Raw genomic sequence first — 23,067 nt, forward strand, 5'->3', positions numbered from 1 at the left:
AAACACAATTACTGGCATTAAGGACACACACAGTATCTCTGTACACTTGCTCTCTGCTACTCTGTGCTTCATGCCGTGACTTTCATTGTGTGTGCGAATGTGTCCTTGTGCGTATATGTGTTTGTGATCAGGCAAATATTATGGCTGCATAGTGAAGAAGAAGGTCATGCTTCTGGAAGAGCTAAAGAGAGACACTCCTGAGTTTGGTGGGTTTGACAGCCTGGTGTGATCGGCTGTTTGTGTGTGTGTGTGTGTGTGTGTGTGTGTGTGTGTGTGTGTGTGTGTGTGTGAGTGTTTGCTTTGCTGTTTTCTTTTTTCTTTTTTGCTGGTTGGTTTGGGTTTATTTTGATAATAAACCTGTATGTCACTCAACCCAATGGCTTGGGTGCAGTGACTGCAGCTTTGGGATATATGTCCTAGTTTGTGTTGTGTTCCTACTTATTTTAAACTCTTTTATTTGATTTGACAGCAACACTACACATTCAGAAGAAAATCAGGACTCAGGTGGTGAATAAAAACACAAAGACAAGACATAACACCAAGTTAAAATACATTAGAGTATGAAAAAATACACACAAGAACAGTCGTCACACATCATTAGATCATTAACAATATTAAGGATACACTTTTGGAAGATATCACGTAACCTTAGGAACATATCATTAAACTAGCAGTGCGCTGCCCAAGGGGACTTATATGGTAAGATGTTTGATGCTTTAAAGTGTGCTTCTTTAGCCTCTTAGCTTCTTCTACTTCCATTTAAGATGTTTATTTCAGTTGTCACAAGACACACAAGCCAAGATGACTGCAATTTGTGTGTTTTGAATGCATGTGTCATTTGTGGTTTTGGGTGTGACACTTTAGGTTTGTTTACGTTTATATAGAATATGAACCTCTCAGTGATTGTGCACGTGTACTTGTGTGTGTGTGTTTGTTTGTATGTGTGTATTTGCACACAGGCTGGCGGTTTGGGGCTGTGTATGGAAAGTCAGGAGTGTTTCCCTCTGAGTACGTCCGACCTGTGGCAGCTCCAGACTTCCTGGTTCTCCCTGCTGAGCGGCTGGAGCCTCGCGACAGACAGGGACGGGTTGCCGCCTCAGCTGCTGTTGCCGTTGCGATGGGCTCAGCCATAGCTGCCCACGAGCTTGATCTTTCCACAGAGGTGCAGACCAGGAAGTTCTTTACTCACTTTATGGTTGCAATTTTCCAAAATATTGCCCAAAAAAGAAAGATTATACCTTTTCTTCATCTTCCAATACCACTACATTACAGTACCAGCTACTGTTTTTACAATATATGTTGGAATATTTAGGCTTGCAGGAATTGAAATATTTTTAAATAATTACATCTCGCCCTTAAGCAACACAGCTACTTAGCTTATTTTTGCTGTTGGTGTATGTGTGTGTGTCAGGTGGTGAATGAGATCGGCGAAATGGACGATCTGCCTCTGCACGGCAGCCAGTACGATATGGTTGAGTTTACCAAGAAGTACTTCAGAGAGGCACAAAGGAACAAGAGGTCAGACACACAAACACACACATACACACCTACTGGTCCAAAGCTCAAATTGGTCCTAAAATTAAGTAAATGGACATTTATACTCATGAATGCACTGACACAAGTTCACAGCTGCTGACTGCTGCTTGTATTTTTCCCCACAGTGATCAGAAAGCCAAAAAGGGGAAAGAGGCCAGAGACCCTGTTGACATGGTCAAATTCTCCAAGGTAAGAGGCAGAATCATGACTATACATTCCTGTATAATCTTATTTAAATTATTGTGAACTGCACCGTGGCACAAAATAAAAGTATAAAAATAAAAGTATTTTTCTTTGACGCCTCATTCTCATAATTTACCAAACACTAGAGATCTGATTGAAACATTTCAGGTATTACTTCCTCATCATGTTTGTCTCTCCAGTCTCCAATCCAGGAGTCTCTTATTGACTTCTCAGACAGTGGGATGAACAGAGTGGCTGCTGACATCTTCTTAGGTGAGAAGAGAATAGAACAGGAATGGATGGTAGTAGAGTGGAAGATTAAAAAAGTAATTCATGGCTACATATATTATTTAAGACTTTTAGGTGATTGATGTAGAACAAAATATGGATGTAGTATACTGAGGCCTCCTTTATTTTAAATGTAATTTGTGCCCATGTATTTTTTGTCCAGCTATAATGAAGTTCATGGGAGACTTCCCACTGAAAGGTCTGAGTGAGCAGGACCTCGTCACCACGATACTGAAGGTACGTACACATGAACAAAATGTACACAGTACGACTGAAACAAACTCCACTCATGATCTTTTTGTTTTATTGTGTCATTGATGCTTGAACTAATCCTTGTGTGTCTGTGTGTACACATGTATCTGTACATCTTTGTCACATATTCATTCTCTGAATGTAGTTGAGTGCTGATCATGGTCTGATGAAGGATGAAGCCTTTTGCCAGGTGATGAAGCAAGTCACTGCCAACACTAGCTCCAAACCGTAAGACTCTTCTACATTTTATCATGGTGAACAGACTGCATGGAGTTAGAGAGTTTGTACCAAAGTGGTCCGTATAGAGCTGTTTATTTTTGGTTGTGTGTGCGTATTTTGTGTAGGGACAGCTGTCAGAGAGGATGGAGGCTGCTGTACATCCTGACAGCTTTCCATCGTTGCTCTGATGTGATGAAGCCATTCCTGTTGAAGTTTCTGCAGGATGCCTGTGCCAGCACCGGGGTGCAGTACCAAGGTATATGATCTATCCATGCATACATTCATCTATTGAGTCTCAGTGATCATAGTGTTGACTGGCTTCTGCTTTTAATTGACAGGTATTGCAAAGGCATGTGAGCAGAATCTGAGGAGGACTTTTCAATATGGCGGGCGTGTACAGTATCCAAACAGCATGGAACTGAAAGCTATGCTGGTGAGTCCATGCCTTTAACCTTTTGCAATGGTCAAGTGTATCACAGGAAACCCTCAAATTATGGCTTACTTTTCCTCCATTTTCTTCAGTTTTCCTCAATCATTAAGAAACGTGTGAACAACTGCAGAGGATACCAGACAAATGCACTTACATCATCATCTGATCGTACCATGTCATTGTATCTGGACTCATAACGTTATATATTGTAAATAATACCTGTTAATGGAGTGCAACTGTTATTCCTGGTTTGAGTTGTGGAGCCTGGAGCAGCCTTTTGAGTTTTCTTTCTTTTGTCTTTGCAACTGAATTGAATTGAATTGATTTGGGGTTTTGTGGAAAACAAAACGGACTCTTTACAGAGTGGATTTACGAGATATTGGGACGAGTTACACTTTCGCGTTAAAGGTAATGCAAAAGTTACTTTCCCTAGTAACCAGTTACTTTTTATATGCAGTTATTGGTAAAGTCAATCAATTACTTTTTGACAAAAGTAACTAATAACTGTGACTAAATACTAATTTATAGTAACTTACCCAGTACTAAAAACCTGCAAGGGAAAAGAGACAGTTAAATTGAGTAAATGGACTAAACTGCTGATGAGGAGTTAAGGGCCCTTGTTTCCTCAGGATATGTGCTCTTACGGAAATGAAAAGTTCTGCTCTTAATACTACAAAACCTTTTTCCTGAAGGGAAGGGGACAAAAAGTACTGGATGAGAGGGGTCTCATATTATTTTCAGACCAATCCTTAGATGTGGGTATTATACATACCAGAAATACTTGGCGAATCTTGACAAATGATTTTTTGATGCTGCTTTCACTACCTTATTAATCTCTTCCCTGTCATCGGCTGCGTGCGGTAGATATTTTCATCCAACGGAATTGATGCTTTTCTACTGAAGGCATCTGTCATGTTTAAGTGTGAGTTTGTTTGGCAGCTGCGTTCCTGCTCTCAATGACAACTGTACACTTAATGTGACTGCTCTATGATTGGCTGCACAGGCTGGGCGGAGCTCCAAGAGACAACTGTTCCTGCTGCCAGGTGGGATCGAAAGGCACTTGAAAATCAAGACGTGCTCTGTGAGTGGCACACACACGTAAAACACAGTGAAATGATATTGTACTGATTCTGAAGAAAAGCATCATACTAGTGTGTAACATTCTTAGACTTAGCAATAAGTAGCTGCAGAAGGACTGACTGTAGTACTGAAATAACAAAGAACACAGCTGATGCTGCGTCTGTGGATCAACATTATGTCAGAATTGCTTATTGTGAGTGGATTTATTCATTTAAGGTTGCATTGGATGTCATTGAGGAGCTTTGCTATGAGATGGGCCTTCACAGGGTGGAGGCTTTGGATGAATATGCCATCTTTTTGGTCACACACAGAGGTAACAAGGATCCAGCTGTCACAGTGAATATATAACATGCAAACACTCTTAACAAGGTCTAGCATTTCTTATAGTAACACATATGTAAATGATTGTTTTTTGTGTAGGTCAGAATGTGCGCCCCCTCAACAAGCGTGAATACATCCTGGACATTGCTACAGAGGCAGAGCCAGTGGACGCCAACTACAGTCTGTGGTTCAGAAGAGTCATATGGAGTCTGGCTCTCAAACTTGACAATGAACTATACGTCACCATGCACTATAACCAGGTAGAGAGTTACTGTATGCAATGAGGGACAGGTAATTTCCAATTTTCAAACAGAATTTTAGAGTCTGGCCATCTTTGGCTCATATTTTGGTTGTGTGGCTGGTTTTTACAACAATTACATTATCACATTATAGATATTACCTCTGTAATCCTTATGCAAACACCCGACTGACCACGAAAATATAGATTTTACATTTCCATAAGTAACATTGCACCCTCTGTGTTTCTGTCCAAGGTGTTACCTGACTATCTTAAAGCCTTGCTGAGTGTGGTTCCTCAGGGTAAGGCCAGTGAACAGCATCTGCAGCAGATCGCCAGATTGGCTGCCCTACAGCACCGTGCCAAGGACACCATCTACCTGCCCACCATGTAAATATACACCATATATATCTATGGAATGCCATATGTGCCATGAATGCTTAAATTTTGTCGCACAGCTGAACTTTCAAAGACAGACCACACACAAAGTGACACATATGGCGATCACAGGTGCATCCTCATACAGTTATGTAAATTCAAACTTGCAAATGCACTCGCATGTCAGCTACTTACACAGAAAACTTCAGCTAGCATGCATCTCTGTATATAATGTAACTGCTGCCTCTGAGATACAGTATCCCTGGTTTGCTCTATGTGTGTGTTTGTGTGTGTGTTTGTTTAGCCGTGAGTTGCAGGAGTGTGTCCCCTCACAGTTCTACAGCAAACAGGGCCCACAGCAATGGCTGAATATGACAACTCAACACATGCAGCAGGTCCAGCCTTTAAACCCAAACCAGGCCCGTGCACAGTTCCTTGGTAAGACTGTAACTCTCATTTACTCTATAATAAAATAATAAAAGACATATTCTCATTGTCGTCACTTTGGCTTGAATGGATTGGCAAAGTAGTAATGACCCCTTGTGTGTTTTTCCCGCAGGTCTGGTCAGTGCCTTCCCCATGTTCGGCTCCTCCTTTTTCTACATCCAGAGTTCTAGCTCAGCCTCCATCCACGCCCCGTGCATCCTGGCAGTAAATCTGAATGGGCTGCACTTTCTTCACAAGGATACTCATGTATGTCACAATCACACACAACCTGCCTGTGTAATGTTGTGCAAGCTTCACATTCCAGGACCAGCTGGAAAAATATGGTAGTGTGCAGCTGGATATGTGTAACAGTATGAGGACTCTACTCATTTGATTTCCCTTGGGGCCGTTTTAATTAAAATCATACTGCTATAATTCAATTATTTAAAAAAAAAAAAGATTATTTGGCTCCCTCTGCTGGCTGCTGTCTTTTGTCATCCATCTACGCGTTTTGAAACTTCACAACTCATGATCCACACATAACAGGAAATAGAGCATGACAAACATTTTCCTAGATAATAAATCTTTTATTTGATGTGTTTAACTTTAAACATCTGTGCATATCAGTTTGCCAGTGTATGTTTGTATGTGTATTCAAGCATACATTTGGTTTCGTGTGTGATTAGGAGGCCATGGTGCGTTTCCCTCTGAAGGAGGTCCAGTCAACTCGCACCCAGAGACCGACTTCAGGCTCCAGTTACCCGTACGTGGAGATCATGATAGGAGACCTGCTCAACCAGCGCATCACACAGCTTCAACTTGAGCAGGTGGGTGTGTGCGAAGACATGATAAGCACTTAGAGAGTTGTGTTTATAGTGTTTATGGTATCTATGGTTTCTCTGTCCATTTCACTCATCTTAAGTGGCCTAAATGTTTCTATATGTTTGTGGTGTGTGTGTGTGTGTGTTTTCCAGGGTTTGGAGCTGTGCCGAGTCATTGCCATGCACATGGAGAACATGCTGTCTGTCAGAGAAAAGAGACTCACTTTGCCACCAAGTGAAATCACCCTGCTGTAACATAAACATGCACATGCACACACCTTATGCCTCATAAATGTACTGTATCTACCTCTATTTTAAATATAGAATATTTTTGATATTTAAAACCCATACGTCTGTAATGTGACGAATATATGGTGATGATGTTGATGACATAGTTTGCAAGAACTGATGTACATAATGAATTCTGCAACTAACTTACTTTTCATTATGTTTCAATCTGATATATATTTTCTCCATTAATCGTTTGGTTCATAAAATGTCATAAAATTGTTAAAAGAGGATGATCACAAATCCACACAACTCACGTTGACATGTTTGAATTACTTATTTTTTGTACAAAGAGGACAAAACCCAAAGATAATATGTTTACTATCATAGATGACTAAGAAAATATTCACACTGGATACACTGGAGTCAGTGAATTTTTGGGCGGTTTTGCTTTAACAAATGACTTATATGATTAATCAGTTTTCAGAACCGCAGCTTTTAATTTCCCGTTGATTGTCAAATTAATTATCAAACGAATTATTTCAGCTCCTCATTCAATGATTCAGTGATCTGTATCTGCATTAAACAGATAAAGTACACACAGGCATATTATCATCTTTTAAGAAACCAAGAGTCAGGCTTGAATACATGTTACAGTTTAAGATCTTGTCTACTATGGCTGCCTTATAGTGCTGAGACTATGATGGATTAGGCTTCTTTAAAGGCACATCCCCACATCTGAGTATGATTTGATTAGCCTTGATCCTCCTGCAACATTGAATTAAAATGCTCTTGCACTGAACACAAGTAAGATCCCCTGCTGTTGCTGCTGCCAACAATTGTTTCCCAGGCAGAGTTTGTCTGCATAATGAATAGAAAGTACACTTTAGTATAACCTTACTTTTGCTTTAACATTAGTTGATGCTTGTGGTTTGACATAATGTGTCATTTTTCATTAGGTGTAACTTATAAACATTCCCTTTGAAGCCATGAGATATTACTTTTTAAGTTGCTTTACCATTTAAAATTCAAAGAAGAGAAGGCAGCCACAGGAACAAACCACTAAATGAATTAATTCTCATTTTCATCCCTTGCCATGAAATCAAGGGAAAGACACAACAGGGGACACATATTTGGGAATGCACATTTTGGCCACATTGGAGAACACTTTGCACTAAGTCAAATGATTATTTATATAATGTATTTTGATTGTAAATACCTACTGTACATAATCAATGCATGTGAATAATGTTGTAAATTAAAGTTTGTAGCATAAATTATTCTGGTGTGTAAATTTGTTCATCTTGCTTTTGTAGAACTTTATTTATAACATGATGAAAACAATGTACACAGTAAATCAAATTGATGAACAAAATACAAGACAAAAATAGTTTTTGGCCTGTTTTGAAATGACAAAGTATTCATTTAAAGTAAAAAAAAAACATGGTTTCCTTATCCTACATCTCTCTATAATTACAATATTTAGAATCATGATGATACCAAAAATCAATTCTACCTTTGTAAATTCAGTCAAAACAAGGAAACTAGAAAACTCTGACAGTGAAGACAGATTGCTCATCTGGACTTTTATTATTTATTACATTGTCCATCACCATCACAGCTGTTGTATTTCAGATTCATATTTGTATATGTTTTGGTACTGTTTGTATGTTGCTGTCGCCATATGAATATTCTTTGTGTATATTATTCAGGTGTCTATATTAAGTGCACTGAAATCTGACGTCAAAGGACAATCATGCACCCTACCTTACTATTGTAGCAAAATCGACCATCCTATCTATCTATCTATCTATCTATCTATCTATCTATCTATCTATCTATCTATCTATCTATCTATCTATCTATCTATCTATCTATCTATCTATCTATCTATCTATCTATCTATCGATCTATCTATCTATCTATCATTAAACATAGCATAATAACACAATAAGAAAGCATAATCCAAAAAGTTTTATTATAATTACAAACATAAAACATTTTAACAATTTTTCAACAATTGATTAAGTTCACTTGGTTTGCCATTATTAACTCCCATTGGCCATTTACTGGCTGACAGTTTGATTTTAATTACAGGACTCACCGTTTATCCTCTCATATTGACAGACGTCGGTGGGAAGTGCACTCGGTGCGTCCTGTGCTACAAACCCAACGCTCGGCTGTGTGGGCGTTTCTGACTAAATTGCTCGCAGATTTATTCGCTTTCATTGGTTAACAACAACGGGGTCCGTGTGAACCGGGGGGAGGAAGAGGAGGGGAAGAGTTGGGGAAAGGGGGGGAGACTGTGGTCAAACCCACCGCGACCTAAACAGCTCCAGGAGGGAGAGGAGGGAGGAGAGCCGCAGCCCGCAGCAGCAGCAGCAGCAGCAGCGTCGCAGCCTGCCAGCCCCGCTTTCAGCCTGCATGGGCTAGTCGTTTAGCTAGCTTATTAGCATCGCCGAGGTTGTTATCTCCGTGTTTTCCTCCCCAGTCCCGTCTCCCCCTTCCTGCTCGGCTCCAAGATGATGAAGTTTAGGTTTCGTCGGCAGGGCACCGACCCGCAGAGAGAGAAGATAAAACAGGAGCTTTTCGCCTTCAACAAGGTAAAGTAACGGAACGGAGGAGAGAGAGAGGGAGAGAGGGACAGGCAGGCAGGGGAGCGAGGGTTTCCTCCTCTTCTCTCCTCCTCTGCTGCTCCCCAAAACCAGAGCTAGTATTGTCTTTTTTTCCCCTCCTTCTCAAAACGGGACCAGATTTGAAGTCGAGCACTCTCTGCAGCATTTGTCCTCTCTGTGTCTGTTTCTGTCCTGGTGTCCAGCTACAAACACGCACATTTTATCTGTGAACTGGTCCTGATGGGTGGTTGTAGCACAGACTGGACTTGGCTTTTTGTTGATGGGTTTCAGTTGTTTTCATGGCGTGTTAATTGGCTTCCATCCAAACGAGGCCCGCGTTTGAAGTGAACTGTGATACCATCAACAACTGATTACTGTGTGCCAGTGATAGGGATTATTCTGGTGGTGATGATGATGATGATGATGATGGGATAATCAGGGCTACAGATTACCAAGATTAGTTCAAATTGTGTTGCAGCAGTTTTATGCTTCATGTAATTTGTGTGACCCACATTTCAGATATTGATTAGTGGGTGCAACTGCAGTGACAGTTAAACTCTTATGCCTTCTCCCTTCCTTTTTTATAGGTTTAGATCAGATTAACAATATTTTTGTGCAATCTGAACAAATGATTTAACACAAATCTAAAAAATATCTATAAATAAAGATGGTGAACACTCTCAGATCCTTTTAACTTCAACTAATGTATGCCAGTGCTTATTTATTGATGTCAGGGTTTTTATGGAGGGGGACGAGCTGGCCGACATGCCCAGCTTTCCAGGACACTTCTCCGTGCGTTTCAACGTATGCCAACAGAAGCTACTGCAACATTTTATCATGCAAAGATTTGCAGATGTCTTCCCCTCGCTGGAGTGGTGGTGGTGGTGGTGCCGGGAGCTCAGACCTCTCCTCGTTTCAGTTTTTTAGGGTCTGGAGGGGAAACAGAAATGAGTGTCAGATTTCGTGCTGCTCCATTCTGGCATCACATCCACATGGACATAAACCAGTTCATGTATATAGTCAGCCTCCCTGTGCCTGAGTTCACATTGTCCGCCCTCCTCACCCTGACAGCTAGGAGGTCTATTTAAGAGTTCCTGGACTGAGCAGATTTCAGATCCACTTTCAGTTTGTTGCATGTTGTCACCTTGACTGCTGTTGCTAAACTGGTGGGAGACTATAAGTAGCCCGTGGTGCCCGTTTGTCAAGTCTGTGGAATGTATTGATAAACGTGCCTATCAAATATCCGCTTGCAGGTAATCTTTTCAAGTCAATGGTGTCCACGCTCATGCTAGACGACTGTGTAAAGACAAAGCGGTTATGCACTGCTGCAGCCTTGAACTCGGGTTAGGTGAGGCCGCTGTTTATCTGTACAGTGTTACTCAAAAAGTAGAGCAGAGTGTTTCAGAGAGCAGGACTGCCCAAACTTTTGAAAGCCACAGTTCATCACGCACAGGGGCTGACGGGTCCAAAGGAACCAGACTCCACTAGATTATTTAGACATGCAGTGCACATAAAGTGGGATACAAGCGAGGAGAGGTTGATAATTGATGACAAATAAATATTTGTAATGCATAAGGGAAACCTGCTTTCTCTTTAAACCTTTTGGCTAACAGCCCAATCCTTCATAAGGCGTCCAAAATTACAAATGGTGAATTCAAATGAACACTTGAGGTTGACAGCCACTCTGAAACATAAAGCATCAGTGTTGTATACAGTTAAGCCAGGAAAGCTGATGTTTTTGATTAATCAATTGTTCTGTGAGGAAGACTATTGTAACAACAAGCAAACACTCAAGCGTATTTATTCTGCTGCTCACAAATGTCGACCAGCTCGTCACAGCTTGTGTGAGGGGGTACTTGTCCTGGTTGACCATCTGAATGAGGTCAGAATGGAGCCAGATTTTAGAGAGTGATGTCTTTTTACACTATGTTTGCATTTTAAGTATTAAATGTGGCTCATGAGACTTGGCAAAAACCACACTTCATAATCTGGTGCGCTGTCCAACTTAGATCTGCAAGGATTAGTCGTTTTCTTTCATAAGTCAATCGTCAGAACATCAGTGCCAAAGATTTGCTGGTTGCAGCCTATCAAAAATGATGATTTCAAGCTTTTATGTGCCGTACATGACAACAGACTGTCATGTACAATGGAACAAAACAAGACATTGAGAAGATGTGAACTTTGGCTTTAAGAAACCATACTGAACATTTTTCAGTATTTTCATACATTTTATAGACCAATTGATTAATGAATAATTGAAAATATTGTTAGTTCCAGCTCTACATTGGCTCAACAGCAGGCCCCCCCACAACCCTACTACCAAAGCTCCAAAATGTTGATTTTAACCAGGATTTCAGTTTTTTTTCTATTGCAGAGCTTGACATTAAGTTAGAAGTTACAGATTTCAACTTTTTATCATTTTGGAAACTGAGATGATGATTATTGCATGTTAAGTTGTGCAGCGTTAAAACACACATAGTTTGTAGTTTGGGTTTTGAAGAGTTAACTGGTTAGTTGCTTCATGTCAGAATGTACGGGGAGATGACGAGCGACAGCAGCGGCAGAAAGGGCAAAACAATGAGTCGTCAATGGGTGAAAACTCAAAGATATAAGAGAAAGTCAATGTGGTCTAAGTAGTGCAATCAGGTTGGCTGAACAGTGTATCATGTCTAAAGTCCATGAACTGTTTGTTGCACTGTGACAACACACACACACACACACACACACACACACACACACACACACACGTGCACACACGTGCACACACACACTTTTTTTTAAGGTCAGACACCAGCTGCCACAACTATCACAGAGGTGGTCTCTCAACAGGAGTGAGTCTTTGATGTGACTTTATCTGTGTGTGTGTGTGATCAGACCGGTACTTAAAAGACAGAGTTAGGTCCCAAGTAGGCCGCTAGTAACATTTTTTAAATTCGATTTAAATTATTAGTTTTTTGGCTTAAATGTCTGAAAATGTTAAAAAACCAAAAAAAAGATCATTGTTTCCCAAAGGCCAAGATTCAATCTGAATTGTATTTTTTTTTTTTGTTCCAACCCAAGTCAACAAACCAAAGATATTCAGTTCACAAAGGACTAAAGAAGCCACAATATCTTTTTTAAATGAAGTTGGAACCATGAATTGATAATCAAAATAGTTAAGTAATAAGTAATTTTCTGTCAGTCAACTTTTCAGTCAGTTGAGCAATGGTTGCAGCTCGAGTCCCAAGCTAAATAAGTCATTTCCAGATTTGTTGATTACACAGTCTGGTCAGGGGTCCTTGACTGCAAAACTTGAAAGACCCCCTTGACCTCTTTAATGTAGCTTTAAGTCTCTTCCTACAAGAAGGTTTCTGCTCTTTTTTCCCTCTTTCTGTAGATCTGAATGCTTTCCCAGCTGTCTCGTCCTCTGCTGACAGTGGCAGGAGGAAAAGCTGTGAATTTATGTTAATCCCATTTAACAAGTTCTGCATGGCGCTGCAATAAAGCAATGCTGCTGCCATCACTGCTTTTAAGAACTTTCCTCTAACTTTATTAAGGGAGTCCTCCCACTTAGACGCCTCACTGACTATACAGTCTGACAGATGTAAACACACACACACACAGACAGACATGACAGGGTGTATTTTAGGGGAAAGATGTAAGAAGAATAAATCTGGGAGTGTTCACTTCATTGTTTTATTTCTTGTGTCGTCTATTAATCTCTCTCTCGTCTGTCTGTGTTTCTCTAGACTGTGGAGCATGGATTCCCCCATCAACCCAGTGCTTTGGCCTTTGACCCCAAGCTGCAGCTTATGGCCATCGGCACAAAGTCAGGAGCCATCAAAGTGTATCCTTTTTATCATCATGGAGCTGATGCATCTACCAGATTAATTTTTTGGTTCCATCACTCACAGTAAGGCTGGAATGACCAACTCAAGTGAACTCGTATCAGAGTTTTCAATAAATAAATAGTCTGAATTACATATAATTTAAACTGAGAATAGCTTTAACAACCAATGACATGTAACCAGATGTTTAACCAGTCAATCAGCCCACAATCCAGTGGTGGTTGTACTGCAGTAATCAGGATACACAATTTAGAAATGAACAATTATGAGAAATGAAATACACGCGTGCATGTATAGTTATCAAACCAATTGAACAGATGTATTTATTATAATATTGTTCAGCTAAGTCACAGCTGGCTACGTATCCCACAATTCAGCCAACTATGATTGGCAGGTGAGAAATGATCTAAGAAAACCTCTGAACAGTGGAGCACAGAAACTGTCAGTTTGCATCTTTTGAAGTGGAGCTCTGTTTATCTCCACATCAGCTCTGCGGTGCAGCTACTGTGCCGTCTTCAGTAACAGGGGTCAGCGTTTCATGCATCCGTCGTACTCTCGATCTCATCTCCTGTGCAGGTGGGTGGATGAATACTACTGAATCTTTAAACTGCCGCCATTGCGATTTGACAAAGCACAAGGAGTCCACGCCATTTGGTGCAGTTTAAAGTGTATTGAGTTATGTTATTTTGGCACTGTTGGTTTTTTGCTCTGATGATGCCTGATGGTGAAGATAAACTGTAGTATCTGCAGCAGTGCTGTTTATATAATATCTCTTGAGCGTTGCTGTGTGTGCTGTCTGTCTCTGTGGGATGTTTCAGCATCTTCACCATTCCCTCATAAACTGAAGGTAGCAGAGGAACATGTTTAATGGAGAGATTGAAGGAATTGAAACTTTTTAAATTATTACTCAAACTGTCCTTCGTTTGGACATTGGACATTTCAGGTGTGGCTCATTTTCAAAGTAATTTCCTAACATAAAAAATGTTTGCTGAATTTCACATTACAACATTACAAATACAGAACAGCAAGCAATAAAGTGCAGCCAGTGACAAAGTGCATAGACCACCTGATATCTGACTGCTTGTGTTCTTGCCCTGCTGTTGTGTTGTCACTAGAGCCCTACAATTAACTTAGTAACATATTACATAGTTGATAGGACTGTGGCGCCATTTGGCAAATGTTTTGTTGAGACTCAAAATGCCACTAATGCATTTTTTTAGTGTGTGGCCACTGGGAATCACACCTCCAACTGCCGGCAGTGACGGTGCAAAACTTGTGTCAGTTGGAACGTTGACGCCTGAAACGAGTCAGTTTGGCTTGTGAGATGCTGTTTAGCAAACCGTAGTTTGGAAGAGCGTGTCAGTGACACTTGTGTAAAAATTTCAGCAACTCAGAGGCTCATGCTCTGTCCACATGACACAACTCTGACATGTTTGTTGATCTCCGTTGCCAGTCTGCTGCTACAGTACTTTGAGTAGGTGATGTTGGTCTGTGTTAGGTTTTACTTTAACTTTTGTTTACTAATCAAGCTGCTGAGTTTTAGCTTCAGATCATCAGAATCATCATCTTTAGAAAAAGAAGAGCTTTGATGTTTTTAAAGCGTATATTAAGTGTGTTTGTCTTGCATGTTTGCCTCACATGTTTCCTGTTCGTCTCGCATGTTTCATCTGTGAGTGTGTGTGACCTGCAGCGAGGAGCATGTAACAGGATTTATGAGCACACAAACATGCCAGTGTGTGCATCTGAATGTTTGCCCATAGCAACTGCGTATTGTTATTTAGTCAGTATGTACACATTTAGCTGTGTGTGGGAAGGGAGGCTGGCTTTGTGTGTGTTACATGGACATGCACTGGAGAATCAACTCTTTGAGATGCAGCTTTCAGGGAGGGAGAGAGAGAGAGGAGGGGGGGGGGGGGGGGGGGGTGGTGGAAAGAGAGAGAGAGACTGGTGGTACCAGGCACTTCCACTACTGAGAGAGAGGGAAAGATAGATGGAGGGAGAAATGGAGCAGGGAGGGGAGAGATGGAGATAAAGGGAGGCCATGAAGGCAAGGGAGTGTGAAAGAGATGGAGGGGGAGGCAGAATAACTTCACCACACGGCTACACGGTGTTACCTAGCGCAAAAGTCCCAGCTGCTGCTGGAATTTCTGTAAAGTCCGCATAGACTGGAGCGCTGCAGAGTGAAGAAATGTACACCCTCTCTGGGAATATCTGGAAATTTTTACAAATCGGTCATTTTACAGGAATATTACAGAATTGTATATCTTGTTTCACACATTTATTGCATTAGATCAAGGATTCCCAACACCCAACATGAGGGTCAGGACCCCCCAGAGGGCCCAGAAGTAAATCCATTTGGAAAAGTTACACAACATTTTTTGCCTTTTCCTTGTTAAATAGTGGACAATTTTCACTTCTCAGGGCCTCTTAAATCATTCAGCTTGAGTTGGAAAAATCGTCTTTTTTTTGGAGCGCTCATGACTCTTGTTGGCTAGTAAACATTGCTTTGTTTTCACGCCAAAAAAGATTGAGAACAATTGCGTTCAATCACTTTGTAGCCGCTGTTATACAAGTCATAGCGAGCCAAATTGGACTGGAAACCATCTTTGAAACCACAACACAAAACAGGCAGAAAGAATGATTTTTTTTTTAATAGTAAATGGTTTGATTTTGTTGTGAAGAATTCACGTCAGAGCAGCATGCACCTTGATTTTGTCTGCAAATCTCATTCAGTTGAAAAAATAGCCTTCATTTTTTTTGTGTGTGTGTCCACATTCCCTGATAATCTCACAGACTCACTGACTTGGGTTTGACCTAAGCCACACACACACACACACCCAGTTACTGCCTGTAGTGTCGGATGTGTGGTTCAACGCTCACACACAACACGACGCCTGTGTAGTGTACAGTGTGTGTCGAGCAGTAGGAGTAGATCAGAAAAAAACCAAAAGGAAGTTTGGCTGAGCAGAGACGTGAAGGTTATTGACTGCGTTACAAAAAAGGAGCAGAGAGTTGCAAAATGAGCGGTACTTGTACGTGTTTTTGTCGTTCTCTGTCTCGGCGTGATCTCTCCTCCTCTCTCAGCCTCTCTCGCTATTTCACTTGTTCTTTTTTTTCTCTTCTCTTTTCTGCTTCCTTCGCTCTCTCTGCGTGTTTATAAAGCCAGAGTCATATTACGCCCTGAGAGTTTCTGCTTCGACCACAGACTGGGGCTCAGCGAAGGGAAGGGGACAATGTGGTGTGGGTTTTTTTTCGGGTTTTTTTTTTCATGCGTGCATGTGTGTATGTCGACAGAGATAATGTGTGGGGGTGGTGGGCCGATCTCGAGGAGTCTGTCTCCTGTCGTGGAATGCATGTTGCGCTGCCCTGGGTTAACCCTCCCTCTGTGTGTGTGTGTGTGTATGTGTGCGCAGATTGGGCGAGAGCTTTGTTGGTGAGTCTAGTCTTAATAAAGGGAGCTTTTGAATTGGTTTCCAAGACAACCAGTGCAGTAGCCTGGGATGAGAAGTGCTTGCAGACTGGAGAGCTTTAAAAGTCTACAGCTCAGCACATCTGACATCAGTGTTTGTCGGTAAAAATGCATTTGGTATGGGTAAAAAGTTCAGGAATCACTGCTCACACACACACACACACACACCTATCTGTGGGTATGAAATTGTGCTGCTGCAACTTTATCAGGACAATCCAATATGTGCTGAATCACACTGAAACTTTATGACCATGAAGCTCCAGTATCGGCAATCCAACAGCCTGAGGACAAGCTAATATTTACACACACATAGAGCAGAGCTTTGATCTGTGTGTTTGTGGGTGTGCTTCAGCTGTCAGCTCTCTTTCTTTCTCTCTCTCTCTCTCTGTCTGTCTGACATCCTGTTGGTCACACACACTCCACACTGCATGGTCACCCTGTTTCGTGTTGATTCATCAGATTTTGTCTCTCAACTGGAATGTATTCGCCTGTAAAAATGAAAAATCTGAAGTTTTATTACTTTTTTTTTAACCAACATTTCTTCATGTTTTGTCTTAATCAACCAGTGGCGCTCGTCTGAAATTCTGGGGAAATATGTGCTTTCTCACTGTGAATCATGTGTTACGAGTATTGAAATGATGGGGATTGAATATATTTCATCTTTCTTCTCATGGTGACCTGAGAAACTGACCGTGACAGCTGCTTTAGTGTGTGTGTGTGTGTGTGTGTGTGTGTGTGTGTGTGTGTGTGTGTGTGTGTGTGTGTGTGTGTGTGTGTGTGTGTGTGTGTGTGTGTGTGTGTGTGTGTGTGTGTGTGTGTGTGTGTGTGTGTGTGTGTGTGTGTGTGTGTGTGTGTGTGTGTGTGTGTGTGTGTGTGTGTGTGTGTGTGTGTGTGTGTGTGTGTGTGTGTGTGTGTGTGTGTGTGTGTGTGTGTGTGTGTGTGTGTGTGTGTGTGTGGTTTCCTGCCCTCTCCCCAACAATTTCCAGCTTTTGATTAGTCCCCAGTCAAATTAATTAGTTTTGATGCTGAGCGGCACAGACTGTGGTTTGTATTGGAGGCTCATTTGTGGAAGAAAAAAAAAATCATACAGGTTATGTAACCTGCATTTCTTTCAGTTTAGCTTGAGTCTGATTCACTCGTTTTACATTCCTCCCATCCTTCACCTCTTTCTCCTCATGCCCACACACTACCTACTCTGCTAACTCTCACTCCTCCTATTTTTTGTTTTCTTTTGTCATGTCTTTTCTTTTTTTTTTTCTCTGCCTCCTCATTTTGACTTTCTCTGTCATTCAGTCCCCTGACTATAACTTGAACCCTCATTGATATTCCTGAAGAATGGCAGGACCTTTAAAATTCCCTCTTCTCCCTCCTCCTCCTCCTCCTCAGCCTCACCCCCACATCTACACACACTTACAGTTGAATGGACACACACACACACTTTTGCTCGCCCAGTTTTTGGAGAGAGGCGGGGGATGAAAGGGTGTGTGGGCTTGCCGAGTTGGACAGAGCGGATCAGTTATTGAATGGGAGAGTTAAGGAACAAAACGTCGAGGAGGTGGACGAGAGGAGCACAACAAAGCGAACGTTTATCTGAACTGACAGATCAAAGTTGTGTGAAAATAATCAGTCCCCGAAGGGCTGAATCAGTCAGGATCGATGAAGTGAAGGAAGAGAAAGTCCATCTTGAGTGCTGGAGAGTAATAGCATCCGCATACTTGCTAGCTCTATCTTTAAACATGTCTAAACATTGCCTTAATTACACCGTTGTATAAAACGTAGATGACAGGCGGTAAGTGGAAGTTTTCAGGTGGTCACGCCAGTCAGCAAAAATCATTATAAGTCATCCTCTGGAGTTGTTTGCATTACGGTTAAACATTTTTTTCGTGCTTTGCTGTTGGTTTTTTGAAAGTCAAGTATATCCTCTTCCTGACGAGCTGTCGGGGGGAGAGCGTGCGTGCTAAACGAGTGGGACAGAGAGAGGGGAAGTGTGGGAGGTTGAGAGGTACTAGCAGAGGGAGAGGATGCAAATGAGACGGGATTGTTTCTGTAGTGGGTGGGTGGAGTTGTTTGGCTTGTCTTGTTGTAAGGCTGCCTGTTGCCAGACGTCTGAAGAGTTTGAGATTATATGTGTGTTGTGTGTGTGTAAGAAGGAAAAGGAGTTGGAGGGGAAAATGCTCACAGATAATGCCTCAGGAGTTTCAAACAAAACTATTTTGACTCGTTTTGTCTGATGTCTGGAAATAAAACTCTTCTATGATTTTGCTTGTAAAATGTTGTCACCTCTCTCTCTCTCTCTTTCTGACATTCTGTGTGTGGTCATCTTATATGTTCATCCTTGGGTCAGTTCATCCTTCCTTTCTGCCCATCCCTATCTTCTGTCGTGTGTGTGTGTGTGTGTGTGTGTTAGCGAGTGTGCTGGCCGTTGTCTGTGTGTCCGCATGGAGGACAATGCCTTCTGTTTGTCTGTATTCAGACCGTGAAATCGCTTTATCCTTGCTAACGCTCTCTCTCTGCATCACCGGGCAATCGCGCTCTGTGTGTGTGAGTGAGTGAGTGTGTGTGTGTGTGTGTGTGTGTGTGTGTGTGTGTGTGTGAGAGGAAGAGACAGTGATTCAGTGATTATGAGTTACTGTAGGCCTCCATTGTGTGCATTTCAGGATTCTCTGGTGAGCAATGCAGCAAATCTTTGCCAGTTCCACAGTCAGAACGTGCAGGTTGATTTGAATAGTTTCTTTGCACGGAGCACCACCGTTTAAACCAGCGCGTCATTCAACAGGTTGCACAAAGATTCACGTCTCCCATGTTGAATAAGATTCAGGGGGCGGGAGGGCTGGCCTAATCCAACATCTCTGTTTCTTGTTTCTGAACCTTTTTATTTTATTTTTTAAGGATGTCTGCTGTCTCCGTTGGGTCTTTCCCTGCTTTTTATGAGATGAGCTGTTGAGTTTCTGTGGTTCATTTCATAGCTTTTTATTGGTACTTTCAATTTTCATGTCCAAATTGGATTGAAGAGGAGGCTGTCGAATTACTGCTTTGAGTCAGTGTTTCCAGCTCTTTACCGAGCATTGACCTGACTTTTAGCTTTTTGGTGTTATGGCCTTGCGTGCGTGCGTGCGTGCGTGCGTGCGTGCGTGCGTGCGTGCGTGCGTGCGTGCGTGCGTGCGTGCGTGCGTGCGAGTGTGTGTGTGTGTAGCCTCTGATGTTCCTTCCTGGCTAGGCATCTTGAGAATTTGCAGCAGCTCCTTTCATCCGACATTTCTGTCTTTTTATCCTGATCTTTTAAATTTAGCCACGTCTTTATGTGGCATGTTTGAAGTGAAGGGGACTGTTTGTTATGTGTCCATTTTTCATGCCTCAATCCAACCAGAATCTCCCCTTGACTAAAGATTTGGTTCATGACAAAATCTAAAAGTCATTCTTTCATTTCCCAGAAATGTTCTGTGGATATTCATGATCTTCAGAGGAGGAATCCTGTTTTATTGTGTCTCTCTGACCTGTGTTATACTACACCATATATCAAAAAATAAAACAAACTAAATCTAAAGAGGAGATTGCGATTGAATTAATCATTCATGCTCCTCAGAGGATGAAACCTTTCCATGTGGGTATGAGCCATTAGTAATACTACAGACTTTTAGCCTTTCTGTCTATTCATATTAATTCCAGTTAATCCCTCTCTAATCAGTTTATGTGTAATTACACTGCTCTGTCCTTTTTCATGTTGGAATTGCTGTTCATGATGACCTCTTCATTATGCTGACTGGGCATAACAGATTGACTGGCACTACACAGAGTACAGGTAATAGGATTATGGTTTTTATAAGAAACTGGACTCATGTGGACACAATGACTGTAACAAAGGTATTTAGATAATCAGCTAGAGGTGATGGCAATGTTCAGAGAATATAAGCTGCCTACATTAAATTGAAAGTTTAAGTTATCATTTTCTGTTAAACTAATGTGCACAAAGCTATTAGCCACCAGCTTAAAATGTCCTCTTCGTGTGAAAACAATGTTAATGCTTGTTAATGCTATTCTTTCTGTCGGTCAAGTTCATGGTTAACCAGAGATTAACGTGAGTGGAAGCAGATTGATGAGGCTGCGTCTGCATGTGTTTATTTGTGTGAATTTTAATTATTTATACTTTACATGCCAGCAGAGTTATGTATCAGTGTTTTTAAAAGGGAGCACAGGAATGTGACACATTTACACATTTATTATCTGCCCACTTCTATTGAGGAGTTGTTGGCCAATCAGCAGACCCCTTGGGGGAGGGAGCTTAATTTTAGAGGAGACAAACATGCACACAAACTTGTAATGAGGTTAAAGCAAAAAAAAAAAAAAAGGGACTCCATCTACTGCACAGCTGTCGCTAGTGAGGAGGTGATGACATCATCACCGGGGAATCCCTCTACCAGCTGTCTTCTGACATCACCACGACCAGGAAGTGTGTGTGTGTGTGTGTGTGTGTGTGAACAATGCCACAGTTGAGCTGTTAGTTCACAGTTGTCCTCGTCACACCCTGCATTTGTTTAGCACTGAAGACCTCTGCCCTGCCTTACAACTCTTCTGCTGCATGTGCGACATAATTATTTGGGGTTTATGTGGAAGGACAAAGTTTGAAATTGGAGATGCTAGTGGCCTGGTTGCTGTCAGAGGTACTAAAGACCAGCCAAGTGTCAAGCTTCTGACATAGTCTTAAATAGTCATTAGTGGTTTTATTTTTCTCCATGCACTGACAGCTTTCTTTGCACTTTTTTTTTTGCACAGCTAGCTTAAATGGCGTGGCAAATGCTGTATAGATTTGTGATGAATGAGCTGCGGTCACATGCACAAACCACTTCAGTCCATCTGTCTTCAGGCCTTTTGAAATTTTTTACACAGCTGTGGATCTCTGATTTCCCCACACATTTACTTTCCTGTCAGTTTTCTTACTCCTATCTTTTCCAACACAGCAGAATTTCTTTTTTTTTTTTTCCTAAATGTCGCACTATCTCTTTCCAGCATAGTTATTTCCTCACAGTTTGTCGACCTCGCTTTGTACATCTCATCTCCTCGTAACACAGCTGTTTGACACTTTTTTTTTTCTTGCTCTCACTTCAGTTTCATCTCTCTGGTTACATGAAGCGAGTTGAAATCTGCAAAACTCTTTTTTATAAAACTGTGGTTTCGCTTCTACTCTCTGTTTTGGTGTCTAACCCCCCCCCCCCCCTCCCTGTATCTGGTCCAGTGGTTCATGACCCATCGGAGACTTTTTGTCTCACACCTCCAGCTGTTTGAGGCATGTGTTATTGCAGGGAATAAAACCAGGGGACAGGAAGTGACAACACCAAGGAATGCTAGTATAACACTCAGATGGGCCTCTGGGGATTCAGCAGAGGGAGGGAGCGAGCGAAGGAGGGAGGAATGAAGGGGTGAGAGGAGTTGCAGGTATGTTTGTCAGAGCTTGAGAATGAGAGGAGGTAGAAGGAGGGTGGAGGGAATGTAGTCACTCATTTCCCTCACAGGGTTTAGAGTTAGAGCGATTAAAGAAAAAAAGAGAAGAAGATAAATTGATTTGGAGTCTTCCAGGGAAAGAAAAATCCAGTAAATTAAAGATATAAATGGGAATGACACGAGGAGATGAATAATGTATCTAGGTATATTATTTCCCTTTTTCATAGGGGAAAAAACTGTAGATGATAATAAAAAAGATAGCGATAGAAATGCAGAAACCAACTCCACACAGTGGCATACAAACACTCGATCTCTCCAGATTTCCTTATTTTTCTGCATATTTAATCCACATTCCTACAGCCTTATGTAAGCAGTGGGCTTAAGTGTGTCAGTATTGCTCACAAGCTAGTGGGTGTGCGCTAACTCACAGTTTAGCCGAGTTGTGTAGATGGCGTCACAGTTCTTAAGTGTAGCCTTTTATTTTATCAGCTCGGCTTCATTTACTGGTCTAACAAAGGCGAGGACTCTGTAAAGATTGCTGTTGATTATATACACATACACATACACAAACACACACACACACACACACAGTGGTGGTTTTGAGCATCTGCGTCATCTGTTGTTGGTAATTGCTATGAGCTTTCTTATAGCACTCTAATTTCTTCCCTATTATTAGACCCAACCAGTATGTTTCTGTTTGTTTACAGCTGAGAATTAACAGTTTTGTGTGTGTGTGTGTGTGTGTCACACTCTATCCTACCGGTCACATTTTAATCTATTTTTAAAAATGTTTTGAAGATGGAAAGGATGCCTTAAGATGTTCCTCGCTGCGTGGTGGCATGTGTGTTAATGTGGCGATGGGCCGGTGATGCTGAGCTGTCACGAGTGCATGTGGTGTTCATGCTGTGTACAAATGTGTCATATCTTTGGTTTTAGTTTCTATGATCTGTCCCTTTTTGGAGAACATGACCTTCCACACAGCCAGAAATTAAGTCTGCCATTTGGTTGACACTTTTTGAGCAAACAGTCCCACCGTACCAGTAATACATATTTTTAAACCATGATTGGAAGTCTAACCCTGGCGGTGTTGCTGCCATGCTTGACATGTAGTGCTATACTGGGCTGCGGCTATTAGAGTTCCGATGAAAGAGATTTAACAGGGAGAGAGAGAAGGAGATGAATGGTAAACTGGGCTAATGCAGTGTGTCTCTTTTTGGATGTTATCCAACAACAGAGCTGGCAGATTAAAGTCTTTATATGCATGTATTGATATAAAGCAATATCAATAATGTGGGATTTATTATAGTATATATAAATGTT

At 41.5% G+C, this 23,067-nt stretch overlaps 2 protein-coding genes across 4 annotated transcripts in view; both read left to right on the plus strand.

Moving 5' to 3' along the window:
* myo15aa (myosin XVAa) overlaps positions 1 to 6,427 on the plus strand; it is a 31,924-nt gene extending 25,497 nt beyond the window's left edge. The window contains exons 48-64 of the mRNA XM_062439331.1: positions 132 to 206; positions 960 to 1,162; positions 1,412 to 1,518; positions 1,662 to 1,725; positions 1,920 to 1,992; positions 2,171 to 2,244; positions 2,405 to 2,487; positions 2,604 to 2,734; positions 2,817 to 2,911; positions 3,912 to 3,989; positions 4,205 to 4,301; positions 4,409 to 4,569; positions 4,804 to 4,937; positions 5,230 to 5,363; positions 5,485 to 5,618; positions 6,038 to 6,178; positions 6,326 to 6,427. Of these exons, the coding sequence (XP_062295315.1) occupies positions 132 to 206; positions 960 to 1,162; positions 1,412 to 1,518; positions 1,662 to 1,725; positions 1,920 to 1,992; positions 2,171 to 2,244; positions 2,405 to 2,487; positions 2,604 to 2,734; positions 2,817 to 2,911; positions 3,912 to 3,989; positions 4,205 to 4,301; positions 4,409 to 4,569; positions 4,804 to 4,937; positions 5,230 to 5,363; positions 5,485 to 5,618; positions 6,038 to 6,178; positions 6,326 to 6,427 (1,886 nt within the window). The remainder of the gene's footprint in view (positions 1 to 131; positions 207 to 959; positions 1,163 to 1,411; positions 1,519 to 1,661; positions 1,726 to 1,919; positions 1,993 to 2,170; positions 2,245 to 2,404; positions 2,488 to 2,603; positions 2,735 to 2,816; positions 2,912 to 3,911; positions 3,990 to 4,204; positions 4,302 to 4,408; positions 4,570 to 4,803; positions 4,938 to 5,229; positions 5,364 to 5,484; positions 5,619 to 6,037; positions 6,179 to 6,325) is intronic.
* A 2,296-nt stretch (positions 6,428 to 8,723) lies between these two features.
* The window catches only part of llgl1 (LLGL scribble cell polarity complex component 1), a 34,549-nt gene continuing 20,205 nt past the window's right edge, over positions 8,724 to 23,067 (plus strand). For 2 of the 3 annotated variants that reach the window (XM_062438983.1, XM_062438984.1), the window contains exons 1-2: positions 8,724 to 9,003; positions 12,744 to 12,841. In XM_062438983.1, the coding sequence (XP_062294967.1) occupies positions 8,923 to 9,003; positions 12,744 to 12,841 (179 nt within the window). In that variant the 5' untranslated portion in view covers positions 8,724 to 8,922. Of the gene's footprint in view, positions 9,004 to 12,743; positions 12,842 to 12,895; positions 13,419 to 23,067 lie in introns of those variants that run through there. The other variant, XM_062438985.1, reaches the window with a different exon arrangement.

Source organism: Scomber scombrus, chromosome 18 (assembly GCF_963691925.1).
Source record: "Scomber scombrus chromosome 18, fScoSco1.1, whole genome shotgun sequence".
Lineage (NCBI taxonomy): Eukaryota > Metazoa > Chordata > Actinopteri > Scombriformes > Scombridae > Scomber > Scomber scombrus.